Raw genomic sequence first — 21,784 nt, forward strand, 5'->3', positions numbered from 1 at the left:
ATGATTTTTTTCACTCCAAGTTTTCTATTTTTGATTTTTCCGATTTTTTTTAAACGGAAATGCAATTAGATTTTCACTTCTGAATTTTTTTTCCAAAATTAAGCACCATGCAAAAAAGAAGTTCATTAAAACAAATATAGACAAGTTCTTTAATTTTCTCCCCAATAATACCTAAAATACCCTTGAACGGGATACAATTTCATCGTTGTTTTCCGACATAACCTCTTCGAATATTCTGCCTGTAATGGCTGCCGCCAAAGCAGTTGTGAAATCACGATTTCTGGACAATGAAGAAGCCATTTGTTCCACCAAAAGCTGATGCTGAATTTGATCACTGCTCTCATTTTTAGCAATTGCCTCTTTAATCTTGCTGCTACATGTGAAGGCATTTGCCACATCATCAATGCTTTGTTTAGATCCCGAATGTGGGCCCCACTCCGAAGCTCCGGCCACTCCTTGTGGCGGCTCCGCTGAAACATTGGCGTGGTGGTGGTGGTGCTGGCCTTCGTAGGTGGCCACTAAGAGCGATGGATCATCACAGCTTCTTTGCACCTACAATTTAAAAATAATTATAAGCCAATATTTTGTTGATTTTTCCAGATTTACGTATTTTGTTTAATAATTCTCGAAAGATTTGATCTCGAAAGATTTTTATGCTAATAAATAATAATACTTTATTAATAATTCTCTCTCTATATATGTTTTCTTTCAAGATCAAATCTTAATTTGCGTCAGAGGATTTTCGCCGACGAGTTACTACTTATTTGTGACGCATGTTGCAATCCACGCCTAGAGTATTACGAATTCTTGAAGAAGATTCGACATTGATCATATATATCTATTTTTTGAAAACTAAAAAGGGAAAAAAATGCATTTGTGACGTGGAATATAATACATTAATATTAAATTAAAATCGAGAATATAAGTCGAAAATGTACCTTCTTCTTGACGGGGCAATTTGGGGAGAAAGAGCACTTAAAATAAGCTCTAGGAGATGGATTATCCCTTGTAACCTTTTGTCCATATTTTCTCCATTGGTATCCATCCTTCACCACCTATTAAAATTACCAAATATTTAGTATAAAAAAATCCAAGGGTATTTTTGGAATAAAAATTACGACAACGTTTTAATAAATATTGAGTTAATTACACTTACGAGGCTAGTGTCGGATGGATCGATCCTTACGTGAATTCTTGAAACATTTGATTTAATTACTTTCGGATTAAAAAAAGTATTGTTTCGATTATTAAAATCGCCAAAATTTTCGATTTCGTCGGCCTTCCTTTTCCTCGTTTCGGGCAACTCCTCATCGGATTGATTTTTCTTCAAATTGTTGTAATTTATGCTCACAATTGTGAGCATTTCGGTCAATTTCTTGTTCTCGGATTTCATTCTATTTAGCTCCTGGATTAGGTGATCGTGAGGCTGCAAAATAGTTCATATTCTACTAATGTTAGCAATTTAAATTTTCAAATAAAAATCGATGTATAATTAAAAAAAAAAAATTGTTCGGAAATTGTTTCGAATATCATAAAAAAATATAAAAAATAAAAAGTAGCATAATCCACTAGAAAATATCATAAGATCTAATAATTTGATAAAAATAATATAACGTGGCAAAAAAAAAAAAAATCCAAAATTTTCGAGAAATTCGCCTACCGGCCGATTTTCACTAGGGTTTTGCATGGGGTTGGTGTTGAGGTCAATAGTAAAGGTTGAGCTTGACAAAGTTTCATCCATTTGAGCTTGTATCAAATAAGTGATTTGCAAAAGCTTATAAAGATATATACACTTTAATTGTAGGATTATCAAGAGAAATGAATGGAAATTAGGTATATATAGTAAAGAAGGTATATATATATATATATATATATATATATATATATATATATATATATATATATATATATATATATATATATATATATATATATATATATATATATGTGTGTGTGTGTTTTTGTGTGTGTATAGATATAATGAAGATGTTGAAGTGAAGTCTTTATAGTCAATGGTTATAATAAGGAGAGGAAATTTGCAAGAAATTGAGGTGTTTTGAGAAAGTCGTGATCACTTAGAATTATTTTTTGTCTATGACTAGTCCAACAACTTTATTTAGTGTAGCTAATATTCCAAACTTCCAATATTATATTATTAAATGAATATAAAATTCAATAGACTATGACCTATATATCAAGTCTTGTTGACCCCAAAATTGCATGTATATTCTTGTTAACGTGAATTGTTAGAATTTGGAGTATAATTTCCTTTTGCTTAAGGAGGTTATATATTGACAATTTCATGCAATTTGATCTATTCGCCTACTAGAAGTTTTGTTGTGTGAAAATGTGAACAACATAAAACCGACACGTTATGAAATTGCAGATGTTACACCATGTAAAATACAGTATTATCAAACGTTACGTCGTACGTAATTTACTCTCAAACACACTTATATTATATATGTATATGAATGTGTACAAAGGTCTCGTAAGGGATAATCTATCGGTTGGAGCAAGTGAGTCAGTGTCAATTGAACAAGGTTATAATCCCCTTGTCAACAGTCGCTAGATCGAGCTTGTCACACATGATTAGACAAGTGTGGTTTACATTTCTCGTATGGTTGATCAACTATTATATGAAGGTGTACCCAGTGCACCTATATGATTGGCTGCAGCTGATTCATTTATTACAAAAAAATGTGTGCGAAGTTACACGTATATATGTGTATAGCTCAATTGGTTCGGGGATGGTTAGTTGGTGCAAAATCCTAAGATCGAGTACTGACAACTAAACTATGAGAATTTCAATTGCAATAAAGTTTGATTTTTTATGGACATCAGACCTAGATCCGCTATCCTAACGGACTCCTTTCACATACTCGTGTAACATGTAGAACAAACTCTAATGACATATGGATCATTAATAGAATTCACTAAAGGGCATTAAAAGAAAAAAAACACGTGTCATCATGACGTTTAATTGCAACGTCGTCATAACAAATCAAACGTCACATGTTAATGGATGATAATTTAGTTGGTACAAACATTAATAATTAATTTCATCAATTTCGTGTTAATTGGGGGTTGGCCAAGACTCACTTGTACTATTTGCACTAATTTTTGTCTTTAGTCTTTAATATTTAATTTATTTATCCGGTGCTGCGATTTCCTTCGTTACTAAAAAAATTAAAAATAAAATTGGGAGAATAATTGTTTAAAATCCCAATAAACCTTTTCTATAATTCGAGTTACGACCGAGAGAGAGAATCGTACAAATCGGATCAAAATTATCATTTTTAGAAGGAAAAAAATAAAAAATTACAATGGGCCAAATATTTGGAAACCTGCTTACCAATTTTCATAATGGGCCAAATATTATGGAATAATGTTAAATTACAGCTGCTTTATGAAAAAATCCATCATGTTTGGATAATTACATCTACCCCTCAATTATGAATCTTCTTGTATCTCCACCTTTGTGGTGTCAAATTCAACGTAATTATCTAGATTCCGTGGAATGTTCTCTAGTTTGTACTCGTTTTTTGCAAAAATACAAATTTTCTGATGCACCACAATCTGATATATACATGCCAAAAAACAAATCTTATGATCATCTAGCTTCAAAATAATGTGGAGCTCGAACGGGATAAAACGGGTCCAAAATTGAGAATATTCCATATAATCTAGAAGGTTCTACTAAATTTGAAACCGCAAGGGTGGACATGTAAGAAGATTTATAATACAGGGTGGTTGTAATACCTAAACAGGGAAGGGAGTTCGTAATTTGACGATATTAGGGGTGGTTATAATTTACCCTATGGAATAACTGTGTAAAAGCCCAATAAACCTTTTCTATATTCCGAATTACGACAAAGGGAGAAAATCGGACAAATCGGATATAATTCCATGAAATATGAGAATTCCATTTTTTCACCTACAATGAAAAATATCATAATCCTCGGAAATTGAAGTATCATAAAAAAAATTACATTGTTATACATAATATTTAAGTTTCAATTTGATTTTTTTTGCACCAACTTGAAATGTTTAATATTTCAAATAAAAATATTGTTCCAAAACCGACACTTTTCACATCAAAGTCGACGGAATTCAACTTATAAAAAATAAACATAAATACAAAATCCACATCAACTATGTATCTATCAACCATATAAAGAAAATATAAAAATAAAAGTCTCTTCAATTTATATTGAAATCTATTGAGTACAATTTGACACGGTATTATGTACAGATCATGCTATACACTAACCCTCAATCAAGTATCAAAACAAATTAAAAAAAAAAAATCCGAAACAAATCACAAGAGTATAAATTAGCAAGTGTAACCCTAATTAGGGTTTACTACTTAAGAAAATCAAGAAAATTAAATTTTAAAAAAAAAATAAAAAAATAAAATTAAATCTCATAGCTTAGAAAGTTCTTGGTGAAATTCACTATCCCCTTTCCATGTCCATACAATGTCTTTCAATGCTGGCCTAATATCCTCTTCACGAAATTTAATGTACTCCAAAGTGTCGCCGGAGGATTTCGAAAACTCGACAACCGTGACCTCCGGCGCCACTTTGAAAAACTCTGCAGTGACCGAGAGTCGCCCCTTTCGCCCCTCTGTGGACCCCACCAACCTCAATTTGAAATCCTTCAATCGAGCAACCTTATAACCGATTTTCTTCCCCACCATTTCGATTTTCCCTAATGTTACCTTAGCCGAGCATCGAGAAGTGAATGTGGACCCCGCTTTTTTCTGGTCCTCGAACATGGACGAAAGGCCATCAAACCCTATTGACATGGACGAGATTATTTGGAATGCGTTCAAAAGGGCCGGAGATTTCTTGAATTTCTCGTCTTCTTCGTCGAATTCTTCGAAGATGGATTCTTCTTCTTGCATATTGGAGAACGATGTTGCTCTTTTGAAACCCTTTTTAAACCATGTGACCCGCATTATACCCGGAATCGAGATCCGTTTACTCGGATTCGGAATCAGTAACCTGGATACCAACCGCTTCGATTCGGCGGAAAACCACTGAGGGATCTCGTATTCGCCCCTGACGATTTTCCGGCACATGGCGGAGAGATTCGAATCCTGAAATGGGAGATACCCAGCTAGGAGGACGAACAAAATGACGCCGCACGACCATATGTCCGCCTTGGCCCCTTCGTAGCCCTTCTGGCGCAGAACCTCCGGTGCGATGTACGCTGGAGTGCCGCACTGGGTGTGGAAGAGTCCGTCCTTGCATTGGTGCTCGTACAGAGCAGACAGGCCGAAGTCGGAGATCTTCAGGTCGCCGTTCTCGTCGACCAGAAGATTCTCCGGCTTCAGGTCGCGGTGGATGACGCCACGACTATGGCAGAAATCCACCGCGCTGACCAGCTGCTGGAAGTACCGCCGGGCGGCGCCCTCTGACAGGCGGCCCCGGGCTAGCTTGTCGAAGAGGGCGCCGCCCCGTACATACTCCATGACTAGGAAGATTTTGGTTTTCGTCGCCATGATTTCTTTGAGGTCGACGATGTTCGGATGGCGAACAAGGCGCATGACGGCGATTTCGCGCTTGATTTGCTCCATCATTTTCTGGTTGGTGATGACCTCGTCCTTTTTGATGACCTTAATAGCGACGAACTCGTTCGTCGCTAAATGTCGGGCGAGGTAGACTTTGGCGAACGCGCCTTTGCCGAGTACCTTGCCCAACTCATATTTCTCCAACAATATTTTCTTCATCTCCCCCATTAAAATCAACAATATCAAACAATATTTTGCAATAATGCTTGATAATGAAAAAAAAGAAAAAATAAAATAATCAATGGACTTTACGCACATATGAATGAATGAAATAGGGATGTCATAATTGTGTTGAGAGTGAATGATATATATAGATATTAGCCGATAATAAATTAATATTACAAATTATGCAAATATGTAAATAATAATATTATCTGCATTTATTGAGTTTGGATAAGCTGTAGGGGAAATTAAAAAGTCATAGCTATTATTTTATTAGCTAATTTGCAGAATATTTATTTTATAATTATTTAAGTGGATTAGAAGCCAATTAAGATTAAAGCCAATGCGTGTTAATGTAATTTGATTTTAATTATAATAATTTATCAAAATAGATAGTGTATGACTTAGTGGATTCCCACGAAATATTGTACTTATCAAATATAATTAATTTACATAATTAAGAATTAAGATATAAATTTGCCTGGTTATAAATGGGCTTGCACTTATATATTTGCGTATTTGGAATGTTTCTTTGATTATTAAAACCATTTATGTATTATTTTTGACTTGCAATAATATCAAATATCATATATTTATGTTTTAGTATATGATAATTATAATGATGTCGGGCTGTACGTGACAACAATCTGAGTCGGATTATTGAAGATTAAACACAGAACAATTCAATGAGAAAATAAATTAAATGACTTGCTAAAATAATAATAAAATAAAATAAAAAATAATTTAATTTAAATTTTAAATATGGGCCGAATTAATGATTTTACCAAAGATATAAATTTGGTGTGCTTCATATTGGGCTGGAATTCATAATGGGCTCAACCAAAATTATAGCTGTAAATTGGATCGACCCAATTTAAGTAAATATATATTTGAGATTAGTCCATCTTTTGTGGTATTTTTGAGTAAATTACGGATAACCCCTCAAACTCTTATGATATTGTAATTACAATACCCCTAAAACTAACAATCTATTATAAATTCTAACGAAATGATTGAATTGTATAAATTACGATTTTATTAATCAACCGATTGAGGGTAAATCTGGAAATTCATATCGAGTATTCCATAGAATGTTCAAGTTTGCGTTAGTTATAGTTTTGTAAATGTGTAACTGTTAGATGGAGCAATTAGTCGGAGGTATTTGTGATTACCGATACCATATATGTGGGTAAGCTATTTGGTCATACATCATAGATCCGCGTAATCTACCCTTTTTTTTCCCTTTAATATTATCTTTTGGTAAAATGGCTACCTCTGAGATAAGATCAAATTACGAAAAAACTCTCTTATGCTTGGGTAATTACAACCACCTCATCAACTATGAATAGTCACCTTTATGGTGTCAAATTCAGTGAAATCTTCTAGGTTATGTTGAATATTCTCCAATTTGTTTCCGCTTTACCCATTCGAGCTCCACATTTGAAACAAGATGATCATAAAATATGTCTCTTGACTTGTGAATATCAGATTGTGGTGCATTAAAAACTGCATATTTGCACAAAACGAGCGCAAATTAGAGAACATTTCACGAAATCTAGAAGACTATGTTGAATTTAATACCGTAAGAGTAGACACGTAAAATGATTCATAATTGAGAGGGTAATTATAAGTACCGAAACATGAAGGGTTTTTTCGTAATTTAACCTTACATCATACCTCCTCATTATTTTCACCAAAATGATGTCTAAATTCATATTAAATGCACCCTTCCAAGAAAGCTGCAAATTTTGGTTTCCTCTTCCGCAAGCCAAAAAAAATCTTTTAACCCCCAATTCGTTTAAATACAGCTCCCCCAATTTCAAAGGAATACCAGAATTCACAGACAAATATATAATTCTTAAGATCAATAGAAATCACAGAAGAAACAATATATTGAAGAGGAATCAACAATCGGAAGAAAAAAATGGCGAGCGAGGAAGGAATTCAACAGAAACTCCAAGAATTGCAGAAACAGCTGGGGAAGAAACAGATGTTCGAGCAATCTGTTAACACCATCAGATCTCTTCTTCTACAACATTATCCTTCCGCTTCCCCCAAACTACGGCAATCGGTTTGTATTTCTTTTGGATGAATTTGATTCCGTTTATTAATTTTCTGCGCGCCATCAATGAAAACGTTGCTAAATTAGGGTTTTGCTGGATCCCAATTAATGCAATTGATAAACCCTAGAAATTCGTCGTCCGACGGGTTTTTTTCCCTCCAATTCGTGTTCGATTTGCAAAATTGGAGCATAGCTGCATCCCAATTGATAGAAATGATAAACCCTAGAAATTCGACGTCCGACGATTTTTTTTTTATTTTTTATTTTTATTTCTCCAATTCGTATTCAATTTGCAAAATTGGAGCATAGCTAAGTATGAAAAGACTGCCTGTTTTTAGAATATAAATGCAGTTATTCCCCAATTGCAGAGAGCATTCAGTTTTGCAGAATTGATTATTTAAATTTTATCAAATTCATCAAGTAGAAATTGATTATGTAATCTGATGATTTCGTTTAATGGCTGCAGTTCTACGCAGTAGTATGTCGAGTGGCAACGATTTTGAAGACGAGATACACTTCACCAGGTTTTTGGAACACAGGGCTTAGCCTCTTCCAAGATGCCGAGCAGCTAGTTCCAGAAGCTTCCGAGAGAAAGCACTTGCAAGGTTGCATCTCTCAAGCCAATGACCAATTGAATGAAGTGCAGAACCAATCCGAGGATTCAAGATCCACACGAACTAACGGAGGTATAACATTTTTCCTGTTTCTCATCGACATATATAAGTCCTCAAAGATTGGAATTTTAATGTACAATGTAATAAATGTGCAGGTTATTTATTCGAAGGGCATCTGACGGTGGACCAAGAGCCACCACAGCCCACTTGGTTAGTTCAGTCGAACTTGCTCACAGCCGCTGCTACTTTGTTCCAGGCTGAATCTTCCGGATTGCAATTGGATAATTCTAACACAGGAGATGGTGCGTCGAGTCTTCTTCAACAGCTGGTGGATTCGTTAGATAATATTGTGCCCGAGGTATCTTTTTATTTAATTCCTTCTCTTTCGGGTTTTCCTATTGTTTAAATTATCAATTTGACGTATCAACACTATCTTAATTTCATCGAACACACCTAATGCCTTGTTTGGTTGCTAAAATAAGATTAGAGGAGATAAATTATTGCATTCATATTGGTGCCCGATTGCACAGTTGGTCTAGGAGGGGCTCGATACACAATTTCCTAATAAACACTAAGATAAGAACTGATTAATTAAAGGGTAAATTACGAAAACCCCCCTGAAAACTTAGGCTAAATAACGAAAAAACACCCCCACCTATCCGTAATAACCAAAATCCCCCTCTGGTTAACTGTTGATCGAGTTTTGTAATAGAAAATGTGCACAATCTATTATACCTTCTGTTAAATAGGTGAGAAATAAAAGAAAATATCTGAAATTGTGTAAAGTCTATTTCCTAGAACAAAAAAAAAATCCGTGAAAAATCACGCTGTAAGGGGGTTGGTGTAAGATGGAAACATGGTTTGGTGTTAGAGACGGAAACAAACATCAGGGGGTTTTTGGTAATTACAAATATGTGGGGGGTGCTTTTCGTTATTTAGACTAAGTTCAGGCGGGTTTTGTAATTTACCCTTAATTAAATTAGACAAGATATTATTGCAATCGTATTAGGCCCAAGTCTTGTCGATGTGTGGTGTTTCTATAAATTCCTTAAGTTGACTGTGCCAAGTTTACTTATGTTTTCATCTTCTACTTTATTTAAAAATACGAATTTGATTCCAGATTTCGTTTAATGATGTGTTTTACTTTATACTGATATTGATGCTATTGATCTATTGGTTCAAGATTCTAGATATTGATAGCGGAGCTCCACGAGTGCCGCCTGCTAGTAAGGAAGTTGTGGCAAAGCTTCCAGTTAATACAGTTACACAAGATATGTTAGTGAATCTTGGTAAAGATGCAGTGTGTTCCATTTGTCAAGAGAATTTAGTTGTGGAAGATAAAATGCAAGAATTGCCATGCAAGCACATGTTTCATCCCCCTTGTCTTAAACCTTGGCTGGTAAGATTTCTCATAATTTTTCACAGTTAACATGATTATTGCTGATTTTGTAATTTATTTTTTATGATTTTATTTACTTATTTGATTTTGGTAGGATGAGCATAATTCGTGTCCGATTTGTCGGCACGAACTGAAAACGGATGATCATGCTTACGAAAGTTGGAAGGAGAGAGAGAAGGAGGCGGAGGAAGAGCGGAAAGGGGCGGCAAATGCCGTTCGAGGCGGTGAATATATGTATGTGTAGAGAAACTTTCACACATTTGCAAAATACCTATGGGAATATTTATTACTCTTTTTAGAGCAGTGTTTGTAATTTTTTTCAATGAAGTGTCTCACTGAGATAAATGTAATATTTGTGTTTTTCAATTTCTTTCTTGGTATTTTATGCAGCGATCGGACAATGATAATACTTATTTTATAGGGTAAATTACGGAAAGCCCTGAGGTAAGGTGAAATTATGAAAAAACCCCTTATGTTTTAGTAATTACAACTACTCCCTCAATTATGATTTTTTTTTTTACATTTACACCCTTATATAATGTCAAATTCAATAAAATTTTCTAGTTTTTGTGGAGTTTTCGCTACTTGTTTTGTGTAAAAATACAGTGCATCAGTTTATGATGTACACAATCTGATATTTACAAGTCAAGAAACACGTCTTATGATCATCTTGTTTCAAAATGTAGAGCTCGATTTAGAACGGATACAAGCTGACGAATATTTCACATAATCTAGAAGATCCACTAAATTTTGATGCCGTGCAAAAAGATTCACAGCTGAAGGGGTAATTCATAATTGTAATAACCCACCAAACATAAACCTTGATATAAATAACAAAAACGAAATATAAATTAGTCTTTTATTATAAAAAAAGAAAACCAATGGTCGAGTCATCAAATGTGAGCAGACAATAGTCCACTGGGCAAGCTAATATTAAACAGAATTACAACAGATAGATATTTTACACCGCCGTGATATGTGAATTGAATCCACTGACAAAGATCGCTTTTTCTGTGTCTCAAATATACAATTCATTATTATTATTATTATATATTATTATATGTATTCATATATTATTCTTATTTTCAAATAAATAAATACATATACACTGTGTGTGTGTGTGTAGAGAAGGCGATGATTCGTCTGAATGGCGGTGGGTTTGGAAGTTATCCACAATCAATCAAAACTGTACCTGCAACTTTAATTCATCTTCACTCTTCATTTTCTTTCTATTACAGTTCTAACTTTCTTTTAGAATTTTATTATTTAAAAAAAAAATTATAATATATATAAGGGTAAATTAAAATACACCCCCTGAGGTATGGTCAAATTACGAAAGTCCCCCTCTTGTTTGAATAATTACAACCACCCACTCAACTCCTCAAATTTAGTGGAATCTTCGAGATTTATGAAATATTATCACTTCTGTACCCGTTTTATCCAATTCGAACTCTACATTTTGAAGCAAGATGATCATAATATGTGTTTTTTGGCTTGTATATATCAGATTGTAGTGCATCAGAAACTGTATTTTTATACAAAATGAGTACAAACTAGAGCACATTCTATGAAATGAAATCTTGATGATTATGTTTAATTTGACACTATAAGGGTGGATGTGTAAGAAAAAAATATAATTGAATGGGTAAATGTAATAACCCAAACAAGAGGGGTTTTTTTTGTAAATTGACCATACCTCTGAGATGGTTGTAATTTACCCTATATATAAATATTTAACTAAGCTTATAAACTGATAAAAAGTGTTTTAAACTCTAAAACTAAAATGTAACAATTTATTATTTCTTAAAATAATTTATTGGATATAAAAATTCATCAGCTATTTAAAATAAGGTCAACCAAATAACTCCCCAAACTAAAACAGTTGTTTGGCAAAAGAGGAGCATGAAATGAAAAAATGGGAATATGAAATAATGAGAGCAAAGTATGGAGCATTTTTGTCATCTTCACACTAATATAATATAAGAGTAAACTGCAAAAAACACCCATGTGTAATCTCCAAATAGCAAAAACCCCTCTATAATAAATAAACTAGCAAAACCCCCCTGTGAAATTTAGTCAAAGACAAAAACCCCCCTGGTTGACTTAAGTGTGGCTCACTCGCGGGTTGCGCGACTGGTAGTAGATTTTTGGACGTGAAATGACGAAATTGCCCCTAAAAATGTACTTATATGTATATATATTTTTCCTTTTAATTTGATTGTTTAGAAATTAAAATATTTTTAAAAAATAGTAAATAATTAAATTTAAAAATTATTAAAAATTTGTTAGTCAAATTAAGTATAATTTTTTTTTAAATATATAATAACGGAATTTAAATTTTCTTTTGATGTAGCGATAATTTAAAATATATACAAAAACTATGTGATAATAAAAACAATATAAATTAAAGACCTCATTGTACCTTTATAATTAAGATATAACAAAAATAAAATAATTAAAATATTTAAATAATATAAGAATTTATTAATTGCAAAATTCCGGGGGTATTTGTGTCTTTTTATATGAAGTCAACGCTCAAATAATAAATGGGCCGATCGAGTGTGCTATTTAAATAATTCACTGGAGGGGTTTTTGCTAGTTTATTTATCATAGGGCGTTTTTCGCTACGCAGGGGTACTTTTTGCAGTTTACTCTATAATATAATGGTAATTCTTTATACAATCAAAGTTTCTTTTTATTTCAGCAACTAACTATTATATAAAAAAAATAAAAAAATAAAAAATAGTTGTGCTGAAATTTAATATATATTTATTCTTGTTTATCAAGAGATGTGGTTACAAGTTACAACAGTCAATAGATTGACATATTTGAATATTATATTTAAATTATTTCATAAGGGGTAATGACGTAATTAGTTCATTAGAAATGGAATAGTGAGGTAAGGTGCATGCGTTAGTCGGTTTTTCGATTTGATCATGTAAACGTAGAGATAAGGAAGGAAGAACCAAATTAATTTTATATATACCCACTTTATTTAATGTTTTCTTAATTATTATAATAAACCTCTTGGATATTATTTTCTCTATTATTATCTCGTCATAAATGCATTTCACTTGAATTATTCAGAATATCATATCAATTACATGCATTAGATGAATTAATATTTTAAGTTCTGGGATCAAATGCATTAAAAAAATATATCTAAAAATAGTTCGATTGAGCATCTGGTCTTGTGTTGGCTCCACCACTGAATCCATGCAGGTGATAGTAATTCAAATGCGATTGAATTTAAGTAACAGAAAACTAAACAATTATTGTATTTTATTAGGGGTATAAATATAATAAATTAATAATCTTGCATACAATAGGCTACATATAGATGATGCCAACACATTCGAATTTATTAAAAATATTGAATATTTTCATCATACAATAGGATAAATAAATAAACAATATAAATGCTCTACCTCGTCTTAATTATTTACACATTATAAAATAGTATACGATATGGTATATTTAGGGTTGGAAACCAAACCAAATTACTCGAAATTGTTAGAGAAAATGTAAAATGAGCTCTTTCTGCGAACATAACGAACCGATTGTGAACTCATATCTAGGTTTAATAAACTATGAAACTCGAATCAAGCTTGTGCTCGATTAGAAGAAAAAAAAACATAACCTAATTGTTTACCTAATCAAGTTGATCGAACACGATTCTTCAAGATCATTAAAATTCAAACAAGCTTATAAAACAACATTCGTTATACGCTCGACTCGATTCGGTTACACATCTATAAATACCACCACTCACTAATTAAAAAACATTTTTCCTACAATATCTAGTATTTAAAATGCAAAAAAGAAAAAAAAATCTAAATTTACACAAAAAAAAAGGAAAAAAAAAAGAAAAAAGAATATGATAATAATAATAATAAATAAAGAAGTAACTGTATTTGGTAGTCAAGAAACTACGCAAGATTTTGATCAATGAAACAACAAAAGCTGCACAGGCCAAATTCAACTCTGATACCTCATCTTAAACTACCCATTCATTAGACCATTTATTTATGGGTAAATTACAAACCCACCCCCGGAGGTATAGTCAAATTAAGAAAAATCCCTCATGTTTGAATAATTACAAGCAACCCCTCAACTATAAATCTTCTTACACGTCCACCTTTATGGTGTTAAATTCAATAAAATTTTCTAGATTTTGTGGAATGTTCTCTATTTTTACATGTTTTTTGCAAAAATGCAGTTTCTGATGCATCACAATCTGATATATACAAGCCTAAAAACACTTATTGCTTCAAAATATGGGGGCTCGAATGCGATAAAACGGGTACAAGATTGAGAATATTCCATATAATTTAGAAGAATGTTCCACTAAATTTGATACCGCAAGGGTGGATGTTTAAGAAGATTTATAATTGAAGGTGCTGGTTGTAATTACCCAAACATGATGGGGTTTTCAGAATTGATCATACCTCAGGTGATGGTTGTAATTTAACATTTATTTATTTAATTTTAATGTTTTTTATCAATGTTTTTGGGATTTATATATATATATATATATATATATATATATATATATATATATATATATATATATATATATATATATATATATATAAATAAATAAAAATCCCAAAAACATTTATAAATCACTCTCTGTTTATCTATTTCCCCTTGAAAATCAGTAAAGATTGTGAAGTAAAAATAATGAAGGCAAAATCATCAGCATCGTCATCATCTTCTTCGTTTTCATCTGTTGATGTTGAAAAAAAGGTCGATGAACTGAAAAAGTATCCTCATCATTTATCAGCTTCTTACATTCGCAGCCTCGTCAAACAACTAACCTCCTCCGCAACAACAACAACTAAACAAGATCCGTCTGAAGAAAACGGGTTTCTTTCCCGGCACCAAGATCCGACCCGAATCATCAGCTCTACCAACTCCGACGAACAACCCGAAAACCCACCGCCTCAGAAAAGGAGGCCGAGAAGAAGAAGAAGAACCCAAACCAGCAAACCCTACCAAGAAAAGATGCTCAACATGGCCGAAGCCCGAAGAGAAATCGTCACCGCCCTCAAACTCCACAGAAAAGCCCGTGAAATTCAACCGGCCCGGCCCGAATTTCACCCACCGGGCCAGCCTGAATCGGGCTTTTACTCTTGGCCCGTTTCTTGTAGTGGTTTTGCACTCCCGGGCCGGGCTCTGGGCCTCAATCTCAATCTTCAAGATTTCGACAAAACCGCCGTTTTTCAGTATTCCGGCGCCAACCCTCCATCAACTGATCATGAGCCGCCGTCCACTTTCGCCTCCGCCGCAACTCCGGCGGCGGCGGAGGTGGTGGGATTCGTGCCTCCGGCGTTGGATTTCGTGGAGTCTCCGTTCGATGAAGTGATGGAGTTTCCGGGGTGGATGAGTGCAGACGAGAGTGTGAATGATTTCTTACCAGATGCATATTTCCAAGATCGTGCTTTGCCATGGTAATTATTAATTATTAAATATTAATTAATTAATTGAGTTTTTTAGTACAATAATAATCTTTGATATTAGTTTTGATATAACTATTTAATTACAATACGAAATCTATCATGTAATTCTTTTGATATGAAAACATAGGAAATGGTTTCGTTTGTTAATATATAATTATGCCTCGTTTGATTTAATTTTACCTATATCGAATTAAATTAGATTAAATTAATCTCTATTAATTAAGTAATTATTTAGTTAATAACATATTAGGTTCCTTAAATTACATTTTTTTATTAGATTTGTTAGATTATGATAGTACACATGAATTGTCTATACTTTATAGTCTTTTATTTATTAAAATTAAATTATTATTTTAAGGATAAAATTAAAAAAAAAAATTTAATCACTCTCTAAAAAATTAATCGCAGGAAAAAAAGAGTGTTACTAATTTTATGAAGCAGTAGTTTAGTAGCGAACTTCTACTTTAATTGTGGATTTTAGTTGTATTGAATCTTATCGATCAAACATCTGACTAATTTTTACTATTAGTCGATCTAATCTAGAAGCAGCATGCAAACGAGGCCTTAAGATTTTATTATTATAGAGATATATTTAGATTCTGAGTTCTTGTAACTAAATATATATCCTTTATTATAAATTGCAGCATGAAGATTGAAGAAATTGGAGGCATAGATGATGGAGATTGGTTAGCCTAAGAAAGATTGATTCTTCTTTTTTCATATAATCAAATCTTTGGCCTTTCCTTTTTTGAATTTTATATTTTATTTTTGAAGTTTATTTCTTTCTTGAATTATATTATTGCAATGGAACAAGCAACTGAGTAAAGTATCAGATGATGAGGATATATATATTATTTTATCCTCTTTGATTTTTTGTTTTTATTTTTTATTATCCTCTTTGATTGAACATGTCGATTGATTGCTTAGCAAAGCAATCATTGAGATATGAATAGATAGATAGATGATTATTGTTTTTACGAGCTTATAAGCCGAGCGAAACATACTCGTAGTTTTTATGCTCATGATAGCCGATTTGCGATCTTTTTTTTTTTTTTTTAATGTTATTTTAAAACGGGACAATCGAATATTTGCAATTTGCTCAAAGTCGTCTTTCTTCAATCTTGTTCCTCTATCTCGTCTAATTAGCTGCATTCTGTCAGATTCGTTCAGCTATTGCACTTCGTCAATTATGCTCCATCGTGCTCCTCGTCGCTGCGATCATCGAAGCTTTGCCTCATAACCACACACATGTACACACATAATCATGCACATACACAACCACCCACACACAATTACCATAAAATCACTCTTGTTTGTGTAATTACAACCACTCCTCAATTATGAATTTGCTTACCGTCCATACTCACGGTGTCAAATTTAGTCGAATGTTTTAGACTATATGGAATATTATCCAGTTTGTAGTAGTTTTACCCCATTTCGAGTTCCACATTTTGAAACAAGATGATCGTAAAATGTGTGTCTTGGCTTGTAAATATCAGATTGTGGTGCATCAAAAACTACAAACTAGAGAACATTTCACGTAATCTAAAAGATTATGTTGAATTTGATACTATAAGAATGGACGTGTAAGAAGATTCTTAACAGCCAAATGTTTTCGTAGTTTGACCTTATCTCAGGGGCGCAAGTGTAATTTACCAATTAATAGTATCCACACCAAGAACGAGGCATCAATATATTAGAACTAAATTACTCTTTGTTAATCTTTTTATAATTAATTAAAGGTTGCGGCTATATGCAAGACTAATTCTACTTGTGCAAGACCAAATTAAAATTTTCAATGTATAAATACTATAATACCCTTATTTATTAAAAAAATAAAAAATTCCAAATATGCAAGACAAAAAATTCAAAAACACAAAAAACCTTATCCCAAGACCACAAAACCACAAGACCAACTATCACCATCTTTCAAAACTCACAAGACCTTTCTCCTTCCTCCTCCATTAACCCACAAAACCTAGAAATTCAAAATCATCAAAACTCAACAAATCTTACAAAGATGGCAAGTATGGAGTCAGAAGACATCAAAATTGAAGATTCTACGATGGAAGAACCCAAGAATGTATGCATTTATGGGTTTTTTTTAGCTACGATATCGATTTTCCAAAAAAAATCCCGCGCAAACGAATTCGACATGTACAGTTCGAATTTTACAGGTAAAAATCGACATTTAGATGTCGAATTTGAGGTATAAAAGTCGACATTTAGATGTCGATTTTTAGGTATAAAATTCGACATTTGAATTTGTGCTACAAATTCGACATGTCAATGTCGATTTTTACCTATTAAATTCGACGCTTAAGTGTCGATTTGTAGCATAGTTTTTCGACACCTTGGTGTCGATTTTTGTTTTTTTCTCATTATTTGTATTTGGTCTTACATGAGAAAAAAAAAACCAATTTAATTTATGGGCATACTTGTCATTCCATCTTAATAAAATAGAATCTTTTGGAATCTTTCTTTAATTTGGTCTTGCACAAGTGGAATGAGTATTGCATATAGCCGCAGCCTTAATTAAAACGGTCATCTATTTTTTTTACTTCACGTGCATGGCCTAAGGTACTACTGCGAATGCACAAGGTACTTATGGCTAATTTTCAAAGGCAGCAGTATGCTAAAATCTAGTCTATACTCTTAGCTCAATTGTATTATTACTAAGTAATTAAGTAATTAACTAATTAACACATTATTATACGAATTAGTTAACTCATTAATCACATTTCCAATCTGGCGAATCTTCATCCCCATCTTCAAATCCCAGCGCACGATTTCAGATTTCCGCCTGCAATTTCTACCTCTTCATTCCCGATTCTCTGATTCCACCCGATCGCCATTGCTGAGAATTACAGATTACAATCGATTTTGAAAAGAAATGGACGATGAAGAGAGATGGTGCGTGGTGACCGGCGGGCGAGGATTCGCGGCGAGGCATCTGGTGGCGATGCTCATCAAGTACGGCATGTTTTCCGTCCGCGTTGCAGATTTGGGACCCACCGTCGTCCTCGATTCCGACGAGGAGAACGGCGTTCTCGGCGATGCCCTAAAGTCCGGCCGCGCGCAGTACGTGTCGGCGGATCTCCGCGACAAATTGCAGGTCCTCAAAGGTTGTTCGTTCTTCATCATTCGTTTTTGTTATTCAATTTCTAATTTTCTTCGATTCAATTTTTCCCCCTCATTTTAATTGATATAACAAATTCGAACATCTAGCTTCTGTAGCACATACATCAAATTCCAATTAGCAAAATTTCTCAACTTTCATAGTCTAGCCTGCCAAACTGAAAAAATGAACTGTTTGATTGAAATTTTTTTACTGCAAATTTCACCTGATAGTTCTAGTTATTTTGATCCTTGCTTACTCTGGATAATTAAAATTAATGTTTTCAACTTTTTCTTGGTTATCGTTGTCAATGCAGCTTGCCAAGGAGCTGAAGTTGTCTTTCACATGGCTGCTCCTGATTCCTCCATCAATAACCATCAGCTGCATCATTCTGTCAATGTACAAGGTGAAGTTTTTGTCTAGCCATTTTTTACTATATAACGTGACTTTTCGTTTTCTTTACTTTATCGAACTTTTGGAGTACAGGTACACAGAACATTATTGATGCATGCGTCGAGCTTAAGGTAAAAAGACTTATATATACTAGCTCCCCAAGCGTAGTCTTTGATGGAGTTCATGGAATTTTTAATGGAGACGAGTCATTACCTTATCCTTCTAAGGTATTCAATAGATTACTTTGTCTCGTACAGTATTACCTTTTTATTTAGCTGAAGTTTGATAGTTCTCACTTATGCTTTTGGTCATGCTTAGCTACATTTCATCAATTCCTTTCCATCTAAATCACTAGATTTTATTTCTTATTTAACTTTTGAAGCACAATGATTCGTATTCTGCAACAAAAGCTGAAGGAGAGGCCCTGGTTATCAAGTCAAATGGTACGAATGGACTCCTAACTTGCTGTATTCGACCCAGCAGCATTTTCGGCCCTGGTGATAAATTGCTTGTTCCATCTTTAGTTGCTGCAGCGAGGGCTGGAAAGTCAAAGGTGATTATTATGATTCTTGGTCTATCTTTCTTTCAAGTAAACTTAGAAGTTGTCATTTGAAAGAGTAAATACGTTTAACTGTTACAAATCTCCCCTGAGGTGCCTTTACGTGGAATATGTTACGTGGACCTCTTTACTTAATTTTTTTTTTTTTAAATTCAACTTCTTGTTGACCAAGTAAAGTTCTTAGCTAGTGGGTTTTTTATATTCAGTTTGAGATTGTTCTTTTCCGGTATTATTCTAAGTTCTTAGTTGGTCATTTCCTTTGGTTTTGCAATGTTAATGACAGTTCATCATAGGAGATGGCAACAACGTGTATGATTTTACTTATGTTGAGAATGTGGCACACGCTCACATATGTGCCGAGCGAATTTTGGCAGCTGAGAAGACGATAGCAGAAAAAGCTGCTGGACAGGTAGCATTTTCACATAATTGCCATTTCATTTAAATTTTTTTGGAAAAGATTATTTATACATTTCCTCACCAGCAAATAAATTACCCTCTAAAACTTTTACATGTACTTCCACACACACACACACACACACACATAGGAACTTTTCCGAATCTATAATCAGTGAAAATCACCTGTCCAAAATGGCAGCCTCGATAACAGAGTTTGTACTGAAAATTCTCTCTTGCAGGCATACTTCATTACCAATACGGAACCAATTAAATTTTGGGAGTTCATGTCTCTCATTCTTGAAGGTTTGGGTTATGAAAGGTATATTCTGTTTTTTCCTATAGATTCGTTAATGTTTTTTTATTACCTTGTTTCCTTCAGAGTGATCATTTGATGTTAGAGTTTTGTATAAAACAATGTGTATATGCATGCAGGCCAAAAATTAAGATTCCAGCCTGTGTCATGATGCCAATTGCTCAAATGGTGGAGTTGATTTATAAAATTCTAGCTCCTTACGGAATGAAGGTGCCGCAATTAACACCTTCAAGAATCAGACTTTTATCTCGAAACAGAACTTTCAATTGCTCTAAAGCAAATGACCGTCTTGGCTACATCCCTATTGTGCCCCTACAGGTTTACACTTTATTCTATCTTGTTCGGAAAATACATTTATATTATCTTCTTGGCTACATAAACATTATATACAATCAATGAGTTTGATCTCAGCATATTACTTAATTTTGTTTGGTGATTTATTTACTTATTTTATTTATTTTCAGGAGGGACTTAGAAGAACTATTGAATCATACCCACACTTGAGGGCCAGTGTTCAAGCTAAAAAATATGGGCTGTCTAAAGGTATAACATAAATTTTTTATTACTTTCTGAATTGGGGAGCTTTGATTTAATCGAAAGCCTGAAATGAATAATGTTTGTTGAAATTTCGGAAAAAAAATAAATAAATCAGGTTCCGAGAGTCTACTGTGGAGGAAGAAGAAGCAAATCATCAGTGTAATGTTGATACTGGCTACATTTTACTCGAGTTTCGTAGCAACTGGAAATACCACTGTTAGTGCAGTTTCGAAGGTTCTGTTAGCAGCATTAGTTTTACTCTTCATCCACGCCAAACTGTCCTAGAAAATATAGGAATCGTAATCGCAATTTTTTATTTTTATTTATTTTTGTTTTTTATTTTTATTTTTTATTTTTATTTTTTGTGTTGTCCATTAGAATGTGTTATGGTGCATGCATATATAACATTTTCAAGATTTGCAATTGAACTGAATGTATACGAATTGTAATGGCAAACCAAAACCAAACAAGGCCTTATTCCATTCGGAAAGTACACCGTCTACACAATCTTCTTCTCTATTCAAGTAATATTAATTTCAAAACTCGTACTAATTACTCTTCATATAAATAAACCTTTCACAAGCTTCTTCGATACTACTACTACTACTACTACTATCAAATGCGATTGAATTAGCAAAACAATTTTGTTGGCCTTTACTCAACTTAGACAGTACAACAACGACGATGAGTTAAGAACACTGTGGTCAACTTTCATTCGAAGGCCTTTTCACAATGGCCAAAGGCTGAATCTTGAATTTAGGAAGCACCGATTCAAACTAATAAAAACTACCTCACCACTACCTATTAGTAGTCCTTCCTCCAATTGATTCTTAAATCCTTTCATTCAAACCGAAGATTGCTATCTCTTTTCATCTCTCATCTTCGTCACCTAGAAGCCACGCCTCCCCACCTCTTCGATGTGATCGGCCGCAAAATCCGTCGTCTGGCCCATCCAAATCGAATAGACTTTCAGGAAGAAAAGAAAAAGGAAACCGAGAGAGATGAAAACCCAAAAGCAACCATTGTCTAAAAGACTCTACCCATCTAACCATACGAGGCTGCTTTTATAAAATCGAAAGACGGGCCAAAAAAACTCCCTACCCATATCAACAAAGTCAATTTCTTGACTAACAACATTATAGAGGATGCAAACCTGAGTTAGATAGGAAATATGCAATACCAATACTTGCG

At 33.6% G+C, this 21,784-nt stretch overlaps 5 protein-coding genes across 5 annotated transcripts; 3 read left to right on the forward strand and 2 right to left on the reverse strand.

Annotated features, from left to right (window-relative positions):
- Positions 1-160: 160 nt before the first annotated feature.
- Positions 161-1,832, reverse strand: LOC105967077 (putative WRKY transcription factor 40). Its single transcript, XM_012991638.2, has 4 exons — positions 1,661-1,832; positions 1,157-1,426; positions 939-1,055; positions 161-552 (listed from the first exon to the last, which is right to left on the reverse strand). Exons 1-4 carry the CDS (start codon positions 1,739-1,741, stop codon positions 172-174), a joined length of 849 nt encoding a protein of 282 aa, XP_012847092.2. The 5' UTR covers positions 1,742-1,832; the 3' UTR covers positions 161-171.
- A 2,354-nt stretch (positions 1,833-4,186) lies between these two features.
- LOC105967065 (CBL-interacting serine/threonine-protein kinase 5) lies at positions 4,187-5,851 on the reverse strand. Its single transcript, XM_012991628.2, has one exon. The coding sequence runs from the start codon at positions 5,834-5,836 to the stop codon at positions 4,427-4,429; it is 1,410 nt and encodes a 469-aa protein (XP_012847082.2). The 5' UTR covers positions 5,837-5,851; the 3' UTR covers positions 4,187-4,426.
- Positions 5,852-7,443: 1,592 nt separating this feature from the next.
- On the forward strand, positions 7,444-10,181 carry AIP2 (RING/U-box superfamily protein). The gene is made up of 5 exons (XM_012991849.2): positions 7,444-7,811; positions 8,269-8,488; positions 8,572-8,774; positions 9,600-9,815; positions 9,910-10,181. Exons 1-5 carry the CDS (start codon positions 7,665-7,667, stop codon positions 10,057-10,059), a joined length of 936 nt encoding a protein of 311 aa, XP_012847303.1. The 5' UTR covers positions 7,444-7,664; the 3' UTR covers positions 10,060-10,181.
- A 4,251-nt stretch (positions 10,182-14,432) lies between these two features.
- On the forward strand, positions 14,433-16,149 carry LOC105967008 (protein AAL-toxin resistant 7). Its single transcript, XM_012991572.2, has 2 exons — positions 14,433-15,268; positions 15,922-16,149. The coding sequence occupies exons 1-2, from the start codon at positions 14,499-14,501 to the stop codon at positions 15,971-15,973; spliced, it is 822 nt and encodes a 273-aa protein (XP_012847026.1). The 5' UTR covers positions 14,433-14,498; the 3' UTR covers positions 15,974-16,149.
- Positions 16,150-17,843: 1,694 nt separating this feature from the next.
- Positions 17,844-21,083, forward strand: LOC105967180 (3beta-hydroxysteroid-dehydrogenase/decarboxylase). Its single transcript, XM_012991768.2, has 9 exons — positions 17,844-18,402; positions 18,712-18,801; positions 18,882-19,015; positions 19,171-19,341; positions 19,631-19,756; positions 19,983-20,062; positions 20,176-20,374; positions 20,521-20,599; positions 20,709-21,083. The coding sequence occupies exons 1-9, from the start codon at positions 18,171-18,173 to the stop codon at positions 20,876-20,878; spliced, it is 1,281 nt and encodes a 426-aa protein (XP_012847222.2). The 5' UTR covers positions 17,844-18,170; the 3' UTR covers positions 20,879-21,083.
- The last annotated feature ends 701 nt before the right edge of the window (positions 21,084-21,784 follow it).

Source organism: Erythranthe guttata, chromosome 5 (genome assembly GCF_056151865.1).
Source record: "Erythranthe guttata isolate IM_541 chromosome 5, IM_541, whole genome shotgun sequence".
Classification (NCBI taxonomy): Eukaryota; Viridiplantae; Streptophyta; class Magnoliopsida; order Lamiales; family Phrymaceae; genus Erythranthe; species Erythranthe guttata.

Bases quoted from the DNA above. Each gene is read 5' to 3' on its own strand.
- AIP2 (XM_012991849.2), top strand. From the start codon at position 7,665: ATGGCGAGCGAGGAAGGAATTCAACAGAAACTCCAAGAATTGCAGAAA. The intron at 8,775-9,599 runs GTATCTTTTTAT...TATTGGTTCAAG, and splicing joins TAGATAATATTGTGCCCGAG to ATTCTAGATATTGATAGCGG. The intron at 9,816-9,909 runs GTAAGATTTCTC...TGATTTTGGTAG, and splicing joins CTTGTCTTAAACCTTGGCTG to GATGAGCATAATTCGTGTCC.
- LOC105967077 (XM_012991638.2), bottom strand. From the start codon at position 1,741: ATGGATGAAACTTTGTCAAGCTCAACCTTTACTATTGACCTCAACACC. The intron at 1,427-1,660 runs GTAGGCGAATTT...ACTATTTTGCAG, and splicing joins ACCCTAGTGAAAATCGGCCG to CCTCACGATCACCTAATCCA. The intron at 1,056-1,156 runs GTAAGTGTAATT...TAATTTTAATAG, and splicing joins ATCCATCCGACACTAGCCTC to GTGGTGAAGGATGGATACCA.
- LOC105967180 (XM_012991768.2), top strand. From the start codon at position 18,171: ATGGACGATGAAGAGAGATGGTGCGTGGTGACCGGCGGGCGAGGATTC. The intron at 18,802-18,881 runs GTGAAGTTTTTG...TTTGGAGTACAG, and splicing joins TCATTCTGTCAATGTACAAG to GTACACAGAACATTATTGAT. The intron at 20,600-20,708 runs GTATAACATAAA...TAAATAAATCAG, and splicing joins AAAATATGGGCTGTCTAAAG to GTTCCGAGAGTCTACTGTGG.
- LOC105967065 (XM_012991628.2), bottom strand. From the start codon at position 5,836: ATGTGCGTAAAGTCCATTGATTATTTTATTTTTTCTTTTTTTTCATTA.
- LOC105967008 (XM_012991572.2), top strand. From the start codon at position 14,499: ATGAAGGCAAAATCATCAGCATCGTCATCATCTTCTTCGTTTTCATCT. The intron at 15,269-15,921 runs GTAATTATTAAT...TATAAATTGCAG, and splicing joins CAAGATCGTGCTTTGCCATG to CATGAAGATTGAAGAAATTG.